Source organism: Rhinatrema bivittatum, chromosome 1 (assembly GCF_901001135.1).
Source record: "Rhinatrema bivittatum chromosome 1, aRhiBiv1.1, whole genome shotgun sequence".
NCBI classification, from domain to species: Eukaryota; Metazoa; Chordata; class Amphibia; order Gymnophiona; family Rhinatrematidae; genus Rhinatrema; species Rhinatrema bivittatum.
Genome location: NC_042615.1, coordinates 114011551 through 114025624, shown reverse-complemented (window position 1 = coordinate 114025624; position 14074 = coordinate 114011551). Strand labels below are relative to the sequence as shown.

The following is a 14074-nucleotide window of genomic DNA, read 5'->3' as shown; positions in this document are numbered from 1 at the left end:
CTGTGGCCTCTTATCCATGTATTCTTTTGACTGATGTCCCTATTCTGGGATTTCTTGTTCTTTGATCTGTCTTCTGTTAGGCCTCCTAGTGCCCTTTCTTGCCTGCATGTTCCTAGCTTTGCTCCTGTCCTGTGTCAGGCCTTCCAGTGGCCTCCATGTCCATGTGGCTCCCTTGTGCTACCTGTTGGTGTTGTTCTGTGCTTTGTCTGGTTCCTTGTTTGGTCTCTGGACCTTCTCTGCCTTGTTCTTGCTTGTCCGTCCTCACCCCTGTTTGTATTCAGTGTTGCCTCAGTATCTTCATATCCCTTGCTTCTTACTGCCTGCCAGTTCCAGTGGAAGATCTGTCCCTGCCCTGCACAACATTTCCCCATAAGTCCTGCCAGTCACTAGCACCAGGAGGCCTAACCAGAAGAGAAGGTGGCTGGTCAGGCAGAAGACCTACGACCGTCCTGACTGCTCCTGACCTCCGCAGAAGACCTAGCTCCTGACCTGCCTGCTCCGGACCCTTGCATCCTCCTGCAGAGGGGGAAATCTAAAAAATAAGTCAGTGCAGCCTTAACAAGCAAGAACCAAAACATTATCAGGCTAATTATAAAATGAGCACGTGTGTGCCCATACACATGCGTTTTGGCACACGAGTGACAATACACTGCAATTTTAAATTGTGTATGCATCTGTGCCTGCATGTTTTAAAATACACCTTCCACGCTTAAGAGACTGCTCAAGAAATCGTACTTCGCATATCTTTCCTAGGACTTTGCCGGCTTTTACGCACATATGTAGGTGGATTTTAAAACATGCTTGCGTGAGAGACAATCCACTTTTTCCAGTTAGTCCACCAGTTTGCCCAGTTAATAACAAGTGGTTCTTCATCCTGCATGTCCCGTCCCCCCCAGTTGACCCAGACCCCTCACCCAGTCCTGCAAGCCGTAAAACTCAAGGATCTACAGACTTGCTCCTCATCTGGAGCAGCGGTAAAGTTATGCGGAGAAACTGATGCGCACTGCGGCGTCTGGTTTTAAAATATGGAGTTAAGCACATTACTGTTGGCAACAGCCCAGAATGCCCATGCTCCACCCATGCCCGGAGAGTTCTTCGTGGCTTTTTAAAACCTGTGTTGTTTAAGCATGGCCACATATGTACATTTGTGGGCACTTTTGTGCAAGCAACGCGTTTAAAATCAACCTCGGCGTCTAAAGATGTTACTTAGCTTATTATTAGCTGCTTGATACCCTTGTCTGCAGATATGTTAAGTTGAATGCCCATGCCATACCCCTGACGCAGTGCGTTTGACATCAAAACCCTTGGCCAACATCAGGTTGAATATCTCTTCATGGATATTTGAAACAGAGATAAGTACTTTGCATACTTTTGTCTGCAACTATATTTAACAACTATTGTCCAGACACGCGAGATAAGCACATTGGACAATTCTATCTGCAAATACATTTGAAAAACCATAAAAATAAATTATTTTATGATTCTTCTGACCTATAATTATATTAACAGACACTATAAGTAAATATAGTAACAAGCAAGGTGAGCTTTTGCATCTTATATAGGATGCTCCTCATTATTTTCCTAGAAATACTGGGAGCATTCAGTATCTTTATCAGAATGAGATTCTATCCTTTTATGTATTTTTTTGTTTCCTTCTGTGGTTTTCCTTGTTTCAGTACTGCACTTCAGTTTGGCCAGCTTTTGGTGAGCCAGGCTGAAGCACTGCTTTAATAATATATACAGGGAGCGCTCGTGTAGCAGCGGGGCGAACGTCTGGCACAGACAAACTTTTCCTTATCGTTGTCCTCCTGAATCTTGTCAGGAGTCAATAACACCTTACTGAGAATAAATCTTATGGTAGGATAGCAAGACTTTCAACATAACCATTAACCTATGAGAAAAAACAAACATTCTATCTTGCAACTGAAGTAGGTTTATTGGAAACAGCATTCATTTATTTGGTTTCAAGATAGAAAATTATTAAACACACAAAAAAAATGTTAACTGCAGTGCTGTCCACAAACACCTGAACAGAACTCTGCTAGAACGCAGAAGATGATTTCCTGCTTGCAAAAAAAGTTCTAAATAGTGCTGATGTCTGCACATGGAAAAGCAGTCCATAGTAAATAACCGTAAAGCAAGGGACTGATTTTTACATGTGTAAAAGTATTTTACCCATGTTAAGTGGCTTTTGAAAATTGCTACGTTATACGCTATTGAATTGGGCATAGGTTTTACCCAAGTTAAGTGCACTTAACGTAGATAAATGGCTTTTGAAAATTTCTACAATAGTATGTTATATTTACATGTTTAACTCCTTTGAAAATTCACCTGCATGATGGTAGGTGACTGCAGATAACTAGCATTATGCTGTCACTTTAAAACGACATAGCCAGCATCAATGAAATTTGTTTTATTTCCAAAACACAAACCCCCTAATTTTTATTTAGTCTTGATTTTGCAGTTAAATGTCCGCTAAATAAATGAGTGCATGCTAAATCATGCTTAAGCATGAAAAGGAAAATCTAAATATTTCGGCTGCACAAACCTAATGAGTGCAAGACCTATCTTGTGAGCCTAATTTCCCTTCCTACCTCAAACCTTACTTCAGTTAAATGAAATTACATAAATATTGCATGTAAGATACCTGCTGCTGCAAACTAGGGGGGAGGAATCTTCCACACCATAGGATCCTGTTCACTTTTCAGGCTGCCTGTGTACTGACATTTTGCCACTTCACCTCATTCCTACCCGATTTAAAAATCACTTGTTTTACATACAGGCCGATACAGAACAGTGCGCTCGGTCAAGCGCACTGTTTAGCCCCCGTTTGGCCGCGCGTTTTAGATGCGCTATTATTACCCCTTATACTGTAAGGGATAACAGCATGTAGAAAATGCGCAGCCAACCACCCCAAAACTAATAGCGCTCATCACATGCAAATGCATGTTGATGAGCCTATTAGTTATTACCCAGGAATACTGAAAGTAAAATGTGTGGCCAAGGGCAGGCGTTAACCATAGAAAACACCGGGAAAGTGAACAGAAAAGCAGAAAAAACTGCTTTTCTGTACACCCTCTGACTTAATATCATAGAGATATTAAGTCGGAGGTCCCCAAAAATAAAAAAAATCTGCCCGCCGGTCAGCAGCTTCGAAAACGGACGCTCAATTTGCAGGCGTCCGTTTTCCGAACTCGTGGCTGTCAGCGGGTTCAAAACCAAAGCCCGTAAAATTAAGCATCGGTTGTCAGACCCACTGACAGCCGCCGCTTCCACTAATAAGGAGGTGCTAGGGACGTGCTAGTGTCCCTAGCGCCTCCTTATTAGCGCAGGCCCTAATTTAAATACAAAATTGCGCACCCAGGAGAGGTGCCTGGGTGCGCGTCGGGAGAGCGGGCGCTCGCCTCGGAGCGCCGGCTCTCCCGCAGGTTTTATTGCATCAGCCTGTAGATTGTGTAGTGCAAAGAGAAAATGGAGATAGCCATTGTCTTCATAAGAACGTAAGATATGCCATACTGGGTCAGACCAAGGGTCCATCAAGCCCACTATCCTGTTTCCAACAGTGGCCAATCCTAGCATACGTACCTGGCAAGTACCCAAACATTAAATATATCTCAAGCTTCTATTGCTTATTAATTAAACAGCAGTTTATGGATTTTTCCTCTAGGAACTTATCCAAACCTTTTTTTTTTTTTTAAAACCAGTTACACTAACTGCCTTAATCACATCCTCTGGCAATTAATTCCAGAGCTTAACTATGTGCTGAGTGAAAAAGAATTTCTTTGATTTGTTTTCACAATATCCGCTAACCTTCCTCCCCTTCCCTCCAGCAAACATACTAGCTGAGTGCTGAATTTCCACTGTACATTATTTCTTTGTATAAAAAGAACTCATCAGAAAATGAGATAGCTATAGGAATGCAAAGGTCTCATTTGCACACAGTAATTCCTATTACCAGAGGAAGGTTTTAACTGATCATACTTCGCCACTCTCTCCTACAAGCAGTGCAGTATTACATCAAGACAGTGTTTAAAAAAACAAAACAAAAAAAAAAAAACCAAACATATTCCAGATTACCTTTTCCTTTAGCAAACCATTCAAGTCATGATGATCATTCCATCTCTTCTAACTCCATATTCCTTGGAGGGAGGCATTCACAATCTTAAACCATCAAACTCCATTGCATCGCTGGAGAATTCAGTAGCAACAGCAGCAGCACTGCAGCTGTTCATGGGCTGCGAAGAGCCAAGTCAAGGGAGCTGGCTTGATCAGGCTATCCTGCCCAGAATCCTTTGTAAACAGCAATGAGTAATAACTTGAAAAATAGCCATGATGTTCCAGGACACTTGGGGTGGATGGGCATGCTTCTTTGTCTTTGTAATAAAGGGCGCCAGGTTTTTTGGAACTAAGCCCAGCTGCACTGCAGTGACTGATAAAAGAGATCTCATCAAGTGGGCAGGAAGAGCTGAAACGCCAGGGTGAGTCTGACGAGTTAAATATCTGAGCTCTAAGAGAGGAGCACACAAAATCCGACATGTGTTATCTATAGGATTATATACCCATGCCACGTATAAATTGTTCCTTTTCTAACTGGTTCTCGGTGTGCAGGGCCCTAGGCAAAATAATACATGTGGTTACATGGGTCCTAAACCGACCAACTTTAAAAGTCAAAGGTCACGCAGAGAGGTTTATGACCTCAGGTTCACACAGTGGGAGATGGGAATGAGAACTGGTTTCACAAACAAGAGGCTACACTGCTACCTTTAAAGCAGTGGTTCTCAAATTCAGCCCTCGAGCCTACCAAGTAGCCTGGTTTTTATGCTATTGACAAAGAATATCACTGAGACATTTGGTATAACTACTGAGGAGCTTGAGGACCAAAGCTGAAAGGCAATGCCTTAAAGTGAGACAGATTACTAATGTTCTTCCACCCCAAAATGGGTAAGGTATTCTTTATTTGCTCTATGAAATGTTCTAAGAAAAATACAGGCATTTAAAATTTGCTATCACATTGACCATTGGCCTCTGCATTAACTATCGCCCTTGTAACAGTCAACAGTTAAAGCAACATCACTGAATGCTGCTATAAGCCACAGGATGTGATATTGCCCCGTATTAAGTCCCTGTTGAGAACCCATTGCAATACTGTGTACAGTTCTGGAGACCGCACCTTCAAAAGGATATAGACAGGATGGAGACTGTCCAGAGCAGGGGTAGGCACACTTTTTTGTGGAAGGGCCACATTACAAGTTATCAAGCACAGTAGGGTGCGACATGCCCTCCACACAGCAATCAAATTCCCACCACTTGCAGCAGGCATTTCAGTATCCTGAAATCATTTTTAGCGCCCAAGGAGCCCTTTCAATCATGAATCTCAGCCTCTACCAAAATAAAAAAAAAACCTTCAACCCAACAGGTACGACCACCTCACCTCAGTCACATATGCAAGACATAAAGTATAAAAGGTAAGGTGCAGACAAAAAAGTGGACTAAAAACCCTAAAAGCTAGAATCATATGCAGTGCAATAATGCAAAAACAGAAATATCACCATTCCTCATAAAGTCAAGAAATATAAATCAATCATAACACTGAGGAAACCATACTAATAAAAAGCACATTTCAAAAAGAACACCTAATAATTAAGAAGGAGGATAAAAACCCCACCAGCACCAATGCACAGGGTCTTCCCTCTCCATTCCTTTCCCCATATAAATGTTGCGTTGGCTCTTACAGCAAACATAAGAGCCAATCGGAACAATTATAGGGGAGAAAGGTGGGCAGGCAGGTGAGTGTCTGCCTGGCATGGCATCCTGAATAAACATGCGATTGGCTTGCTGTAAGACTTCCAGCAAGCCAATCACATCTTCCATCAGGAAGCTGCATGGCGCAGACCCTTACCTGCCCCGTTCCTCGTGAAGAAAAAAGTGTTTGGCTACATGCTTACCTCCTCCCTGCCATCAGCAAAGGCCAGGTCCCGGCATCATTCAAAGAGGACTGCATGAGCCTTTCTTTGCTAATGATGTCGAAACTCTGCAAATGTCACAGGCCACATCTAATGTTAATTTTAAAACGTTTGGTGGGCCGGATAAAAATCAATGACAGGCCTGATTTGGCCTGCAGGCCATAGTTTGCCCACCCCTGGTCCAGAGGATGGCTACTAAAGTGGTCAGTGGTCTTTGTTCTAAAGCATATGGGGGATAGACAAAGATATAAACATGTAAACCGAAGAGGAAAGGCAGGATAGGGGAGATATGATAGAGACATTTAAATACCTCCAAGCTTTCCATGCATAGGAGGTGGGCTTCTTTCAACTCAAAGGAGGCTCTGGAACGAGGGGATCATGGGATGAGGATGAAAGGGGATAGATTCAGAGAGGGTGCTGGATGCATGGAATAGCCTTCCAGTGGAAGTGGTGGAGGGACAGTGTCTGAAGAAAGTAGGGATAAGCACAGGGAATTTCTAAGGGAGTGGTAGGGATTGTAAAACTGACTAGTTGGTGTGGATGGGCATACTAGATAGGCCATATGGTCTTTTTCTGCCATCACGTTTCTATATTTTTATGTTCTAAGAGAGACCCAGGCAGAATGTGGCTGTCACATGAACCTGAAGTGAGACAATTTTAGTGGAGCTGCCACGGATTTTCCATGGTCAGCTCAATCTCTCACTGCTTTTCAAATGATGTGGCAGGGGGAGGCAGCTCCGGGGCTGGAGTGCCACAAACAGGTCTGGTTTTCAGGACATCCACAATGAATAAGCATGGAGGCAGTGCATGCAAATATACCTCATGCATATTCATTGTGGATATTATGAAAATCAGACTGGTTGTGATACTCCAGGACTGATATTGCCTATCCCTGGTATACGGCAAGAATGAATTGAAGGCGAGTCCTAGAGAGGATTAAAATCACCCCTGAAGAAAGCAATTATTTGGGGGATGATGGATGGTTTTGGACAGTATTGTTTATGTCAATATTTTTCTGTTTCAAGGTGAAAGCAACCACCTATATTTGTTTGACACCATCCCTACCGATCTTATAGAAGGTGATAGCCTGATATAATAATGGAACTGATTTTTAACTGGTAAGAAAATACACGGCTAAAATATCATATTACAGGTATGAAAATATAATGCAGTACCCAAACCTTCACCTGGAGGTTTCCATGCTCTCTAGGATCTGAAATGCTCTTATAAAAAGCCTATTAGGATCTTGTCTGAATAAAGCACAACATAGAAATCAAAATTATCATCCGTTACTGGTAAGATAAAAGCTCATTCACCATGGAGATAACCTACCCCAGGAACATCCAATCCAAGAACCAGGAACCACAAATGGCTCTTTCATGACTATAATGAGGTATCTCTTATACCAGTGAATTTTTTAAAATATCATAAAACAAACTAGTGCTAGTAAATTTAAAGCTTAAAAAAAAAGATAAAAAAAAATGTGAACAATGAAATTCAGCTCGCAGCTGGAGTTGCTTATTGAGTGGTGAAGGTTAAGATAAAATTAGCAAACTATGGAGTCAGTGCACGCAAATCTCTCTCATGTATATTTGTTGTGGATATCCTGAAAACTTGACTAGCTGGGAGTCACCCATGACAGGTTTGGGAATCACTGAGTTAAGGATTACTGACCTATCTGCTGAACTTCTGGCAACTTAAGTGTAAGGCCATCTGATTTCTTCAAAATCTTCTGATTCCATTGGACTTACATACAGATGCTTCGTCTTTTGGTTTGGTTTTTTTTTTAGCTTAATCAGATTTATCCCCAATAAAAACATAAGAAATTCCACAGTGGGTCAGACTACTGTCTCAGATAGAGACCAGTTTGGGTCACAAGTACCCTACATATCCCAAAAAGTAGATCTATTTCTCATTACACTCCCAGGAACAGCAATAGCTTTCCCTAATCCTCCTGGCTACTAATGTTTTATGGACTTCCTCCAGGATCCTGTCCAAACTCTTTTAAATCACACTATGCCAGTCACCTTGACCACATTCTCTGGCAAGAGATTCCATAGTATGATTGTGCACTGACTGAAAAAGTAATATCTACTATTTGTTCCAAATCTGCTGGTTGATGGTTTATGGAATGTTTGCGTATTATTTGAAAGCATAAATAACTGTCCTTCACTTACCCGTTCTACCTCACTCATGTCGTGTCCTCCCCTCATCTGTCTCTATCCTGCATAGCTTCTCATCAAAACGGAGCTTTTCTAAGTTCTTTACCATTTTTTGTTGTCCTCCTCTGCACCTTTTGTAGTTCTGTTATATATTTTTTCAGATGGGGCTACCAGAACTGCACAAAATACTCAAGGTGCAGTCACACTATGGATCCATACAGAGGCAATACATTTTCTGTTTTAATCCCTATTCCTCGTTGGATCATCCCTAACATTAAATTTGCCTTTTTTTTTTAAATCACTGTCACCACACACACTGTCTTATCCACAAGGACTTCAAGGTCCTTTTCCAGGGTGGTGACTCCTAACACAGAATCCAGCATTTGTTTACCTGTAGTTGAGAATATTTTTCCTTATGTGTCTCCTGTAAAACATGAGGCACAATTACCGGGCTTAGCCCTAATACCTGATGGCCTAAACTGAGCAATAATACACACTTCTATTTGAAACCACTGTTTGACAAACAGCTTGCCACCGGTTGAGCCCCCTAGTACAGCACCCTCATCAGCTGATCCTAAGTCACACGTTTTGCTTATCTGGTTTATTGGAACATAACCCTTCCTAAACCTTCTTCTGTATATAAATGAACAATGAGTCAGGGATATGCTAAAGGGGGTTCTTGTTGTCCGGGGGGGGGGGGGGGGGGGGGGGGGGGGGGGAGCAGAGCGGAGGCTCCAAGGAGCCTCCTTATTAAGCTCATTTTATAAAAGTACAGAATTAAGCAGAGCAGAGCACAGCAAGCACCCCACAATGAAGAATTGGTAACAGCAAGAGGCTCTGTCCATGAGAAATCAGTAGCACAAAATTCCCAAGGAACCCGACACGACAGAGGCTCAGCCCTGTGCTGCACAGACAGCCTCTCTGTAGCAGGGTGACATCATACTTTAATTATTTACACAGGCAAATTAGCCTTGTTTTGAGATACAGCCACCAATATGAAAGAATTCGATCAACACTAGTGTTTGATGCCTATCAAAGCAAGCTTGCTCTATAAATGATATTTTACAGTTGCATTACCAGCAATTCTATAATGTCTAGCAAACAAACAAAAAAAAAACAAAACTAAGGGGCAGCACTTTATTAAAGGAGCTTAAAAAGAGCATCACACAGTAACTTCTTTCTCCCTATTTCATGCTCATTCTAAAATGCAGCTCGTCCACAAGGCATTATTTATTAATACCCTACCTCCCCATTGCAACTGAAAAAAAAAACCGCTCACCTCTTTCATTCTCGTTTCCTACCATCTATATATGTTGCTGGTTATGCTTGCAAAACTTCTTGACTAATGTTAAAGAGTAGGTAATGCAAGAAAAAAAAAAAAAACAACACTCTACACTGCAGTCTTTCAGAGGATCCGGCTCCTAATCCCCAAAGATTCAGAAGCATTACCTCACTGCAGCCTTGAGACAAACTGAGCATTCATTCTGGGTCTTACCCAGCATCCCCTGCGCCACACAAAGACAACAGAGGTGTGACCAATCATATTGTGGCTAACAGGCACTGTTTGAAAGCTCCCTCCTAGAAAGCCCATTGAGATGCTAGCTGGCAGCCTGCTGAATTTGTTGTCATGGCAACACATCCCAGCTGCTCTCCACTGAGGCTGCTTACCTTACTTTCCAACTCTCCCCGCCCTTCACCACTCTCTTGGCTAATTAAAAATTTAGACCTATGTTTTGCATATTGGATGCAAATAAGACACAAAAAAATAGCTTTTTTTTTTTTTTTTTTTTGAAGCGTAATCATGCTATTTGGGGAGGGAAAATAAACCCCAACAATTTTTCAAGAACCGCACTAGGCAGTTTTATCAAGACCAATCAACAGAGAGACAGCACTGTAGGCCCTGACCAGATGGAATTTGTCACTAGGGCTAGTCTGTGACAAAAAGCAAAACCATAAACCTAGCTGACGATGCACTTCCCAATTTCAAACAGCAAAACCAGCTCATAAGACATGCTTATAAATGTGTAGGATTTGAATTCCTGGTGAAGCTGTTCTTTAAAGCAGCAGTGCTTAGTGTTTGTTACCAACTGTGGTTCTATAAGTTCTATTACATGGTGTCAAGATTTTTAGAAGTGGATTTAATGAACCTCATTTATTATGGTAAAAGCAGACTATTCACAGTTTGCCCCAGAAGAAAATAAGCATGCATCAGATTTATCATCTGCACAAAGTTCAAGCATATTATATAAAACTGCTGAAAAATCACTACAAATCTGGTGAATCTAATTTCTAAAATGGTGAAGGTGTTTACATTTAAATACATATTTAAATGCTGTATGTTGTTGTTAAATTCATTTAGTTCTTAAAATACAATTAAATAAATCATACACCATTATTGCTTAAGAAAAAAATTTATGTTATTGTATTTACCTTACAAAAGTTAGATTTCCTATAATTGAATGTCTTCATGTTGTCTCTGGTCTTAAACCTGACATTGCAAATACTAATAGGTCTATATTCTCCTGGAATAAATTAAACTAATGAGATGCTGATAACAACTTACACTAAATTCACTATTTGTTTTTTGCTTTTTTTTTTTTTTTTTATAATTCTCTAGGAGTTTTCTCCAAGATTATTCAGAGCAGCATCCTGGAGATTGACTTTTAATTTCGGGAGACTCCAGTACAATCCTGGAAGGTTGGCAGTCCTGGTAGTATTCGCTAGATTCTTACCAATATCAGCTTGCTCATTCCTAGTTCTGATGTGTCCACTTTAGGTCATCTTCCTGGGATTCTCTTTTCATCTTAATATAGTTTAATTAGGGACATACATTTATTATGATTTAGAAATAATGGTCATACTTCTCCCCCATTTTAGAAAACCCTTTTTTTCCCAGGGTCCACTATTTATCTATCTATGCTATATTCATGTTTTCAAAAGTATTAAATATAATGGATACATGGGAATGTGAGGAGCATCAGTATGGTAGTTCCAGGATTTACTTAGCTGCATCCTCTCACTCACATTGTTCAATATATACTTAACTCCTCTCTGTGAACTCAACCAGGACCGCCACATCACCCACTACACCTAGGCAGACGATATCCAACCCTTAATCGCTTTCGATGCAAACCAAGATCAAGTCATCACTCACATCAATGGTTCCTTAGAGAAAATCGCCAACTGGCTATGCCAAACTAAACTAAAGCTCAACCCCCAAAAGACAGAGATTCACTAGATTGGGGAAAAAGACTTCCCACCTTCTCTTGAAAGTGGTCCTTGGAGGTACAACTCACACACTCTGCTAACAAGCCCAAAGTCTTGGCTTTATACTAGATTTCCAATCACAACCATTCCCCAGGACCTTGCAGTAACTAAAACTGCTTTCTTCCACTTCCACCAACTCCAAGCATTAGTGGACAATGCCGCCTTCATAACTGCTATTCGTGCTACAATCATTTCGGGTTTGGACTACTGTAATGCATTGTATGCAGGACTCCCCAGCACCCTAAACTGCCAGCTGCAGCTCATGCAGAATGCTGATAATGAAGGTACATAAATTGGGCCACATCAACTCGGTTCTGAAAAACCAAAACCTACACTGGTTGCCACTGCCTAACTCCTGGGGGAATTCCGCGCTACTTTGGAGCACAGAGTTTGCGCAGAATTCCCCCACCCCCCAACTCAGAAATTGCAGTTTCTGCACAGAATTTGAGGCAGGCTCCACTGTGCCACGAGCGGACCCCATCCTGTTCACGGCAAAGAAGGCAACCCCAGTGTGCCATGTCATGGCGAAGAGGAAGGAGGCCCAGCATACATCATCGCCATGAAGAGGAAGGAGGCCCCAGCGTGCCGCATTGCCATGAAGAGAAAGGAGGTCCTGCATGCTGTGTCGCGGTGAAGAGGGAGGTGCAAGTCCCGGTATGCCACTAGCGGAGCAGGCCCTGGTAAGACTGTGTGTAGTGGTTGTTTGTGTGAGACTGTGTGAGACTGAGAGGCCATGTGTAGAGGTATGTGTTTAAGACTGCAAGCTGATGTGTGTGTGTGTGTGAGAGCATGAATGAGGATGTTTGTGTGTGTGCCAGAGAAAGGGAGTCTTTGTGAAGAGGTAGTGAAGGAATGTGTATATGTGTGAGACACTGGGAGCTGGTGTGCGTTCAAAAGGGAGTGTGTGTATATGTGAGGGAGTGAGGATGCTTGTTATGTGAGAGAAGAAGCTTGTGTGAAGGGATATGTGTGTGTGTGTGTGTGTGTGTGTGTGAGAGAGAGGGATCCAATGTGCAGGCATGTGTGTGAGAGAGAGACAGGTAGTCTATGTGAGGGTGTGTGCATGAGAGAGACAGGTAGTCTGTGTGAGGGTGTGTTTGTTTACGAGAGAGAGAGGGGCGGATTTTCAGAGCCCTGCTCGCCGGTGAGCCTATTTTACATAGGCTCACCGGCGCGCGCAGAGCACCGGGACTCGCGTAAGTCCCGGGGTTCTCCGAGGGGGGCGTGTCGGGGGGCGGGCCCGGTCGTCGCGGCGTTTAGGGGGCGTGTCGACAGTGTTTTGGGGGCGGGTATGGGGGCGTGGCTATGGCCCGGGGCGGTACGGGGGCGTGGCCGCGCCCTCCATACCCGCCCCCAGGTCGCGTCCCGGCGCGCAAGAGGCCCGCTGGCACGCGGGGATTTACGCCTCCCTCTGGGAGGCGTAAATCCCCCGACAAAGGTAAGGAGGGGGCTTAGACAGGGCCGGGTGGGTGGGTTAGGTAGGGGAAGGGAGGGGAAGGTGAGGGGAGGGCAAAAGGAAGTTCCCTCCGAGGCCGCTCCGATTTCGGAGCGGCCTCGGAGGGAACGGGGGTAGGCTGCGCGGCTCGGCGCGCGCCGGCTATACAAAATCGATAGCCTTGCGCGCGCCGATCCCAGATTTTAGCGGATACGCGCGGCTCCGCGCGTATCTACTAAAATCCAGCGTACTTTTGTTTGCGCCTGGAGCGCCAACAAAAGTACGCCTATGCGCGCTATTTGAAAATCTACCCCAGAGAGCGAGCCTGTATGAGGGGGTATGTATGTGCACGAGAGAGAGGGAGCCTGTGTGTGTATGTGTGTGTGTGAGAAGAGAGAAGGAGTCTGTGTGTAGGGGTGTGTGTGTGTCTGTGTGTGTGAGAGAGAGAGGGAGCCAATGTGCAGGGGTGTGTGTATGAGAGAGAAAGATAGGTAGCCTGTGTGAGGGTGTATGCATGAGAAAGAAAGGGAGCCTGTGTGAGGGGTGTGTGTGCGCAAGAGGAAGCCTATATGAGGGGGTGCATATGTGCATGAGAGAGAGGAAGCCTGTGTGAGTGAGAGAGTGTGACAGAGGGAGCCTGTGTGAAGAGCAGTACTGAGAGAGGGGTCAAACTTTGGGAGTGGAGGTAAAGTGGAAGAGGTTGAGACTAGCAGGGAAGGTGGAAGATGAAGGAGTTGGGGGGGCCTGAGAAGGGAAAGTGAAAGGAAACTGGCCAGGGGAGCAGGAAGAGAGGGAGGAAGGGTCAGTCTTACAATGTACTTCTAGGGAAATTCTGCTCAAAATATTTAAAACTCTGCATCTTTAACTAATACATTTTTTCTGTATTACATTTTAAATGAATTACTTAAAGATTGTCATGTATTTTGTGTTATTTTGACCAATATAAAGTATGCAGAATTTTGCAGAATATTCAATTTTTGTGCACAGAATTTTAAAATTATGTGTGCATAATTTTCAATTTTTTTGCACAGAATTCCCCCAGGTGTAACAGCCTACTGTACCAAATTCCAAATCTTGACTGTGACCTACACATCCATCAATGGCTTAAACCCATTACCTCAGCAACACTATTGCCCACTACGAGCCTTTCCAACCACTACAGTCATGTTACAAGCCTGCCTTACGACCTCGCCCCTGAGAATCATGCATTTCACCAGTACCAGGAATAGAACCTTCTCAGGCTCTAC

General features: G+C 43.3%; 1 protein-coding gene across 4 annotated transcripts in view; it reads right to left on the bottom strand.

Annotated features, from left to right (window-relative positions):
• The window catches only part of STOX2 (storkhead box 2), a 257037-nt gene that overhangs the window by 103895 nt on the left and 139068 nt on the right, over positions 1-14074 (bottom strand). The window contains exon 1 of one of the 4 annotated variants that reach the window (XM_029583841.1): positions 9575-9666. The exons of 1 other annotated variant lie outside the window; for it this stretch is intronic. Coding sequence is in view for 1 of the 3 variants with exons in the window: in XM_029583689.1 (XP_029439549.1) it covers positions 9405-9429 (25 nt within the window). In the remaining 2 variants the exon portion in view is untranslated. Of the gene's footprint in view, positions 1-4077; positions 4238-9404; positions 9545-9574; positions 9667-14074 lie in introns of those variants that run through there. 2 more of the 4 variants (XM_029583689.1, XM_029583775.1) reach the window with 2 other exon arrangements.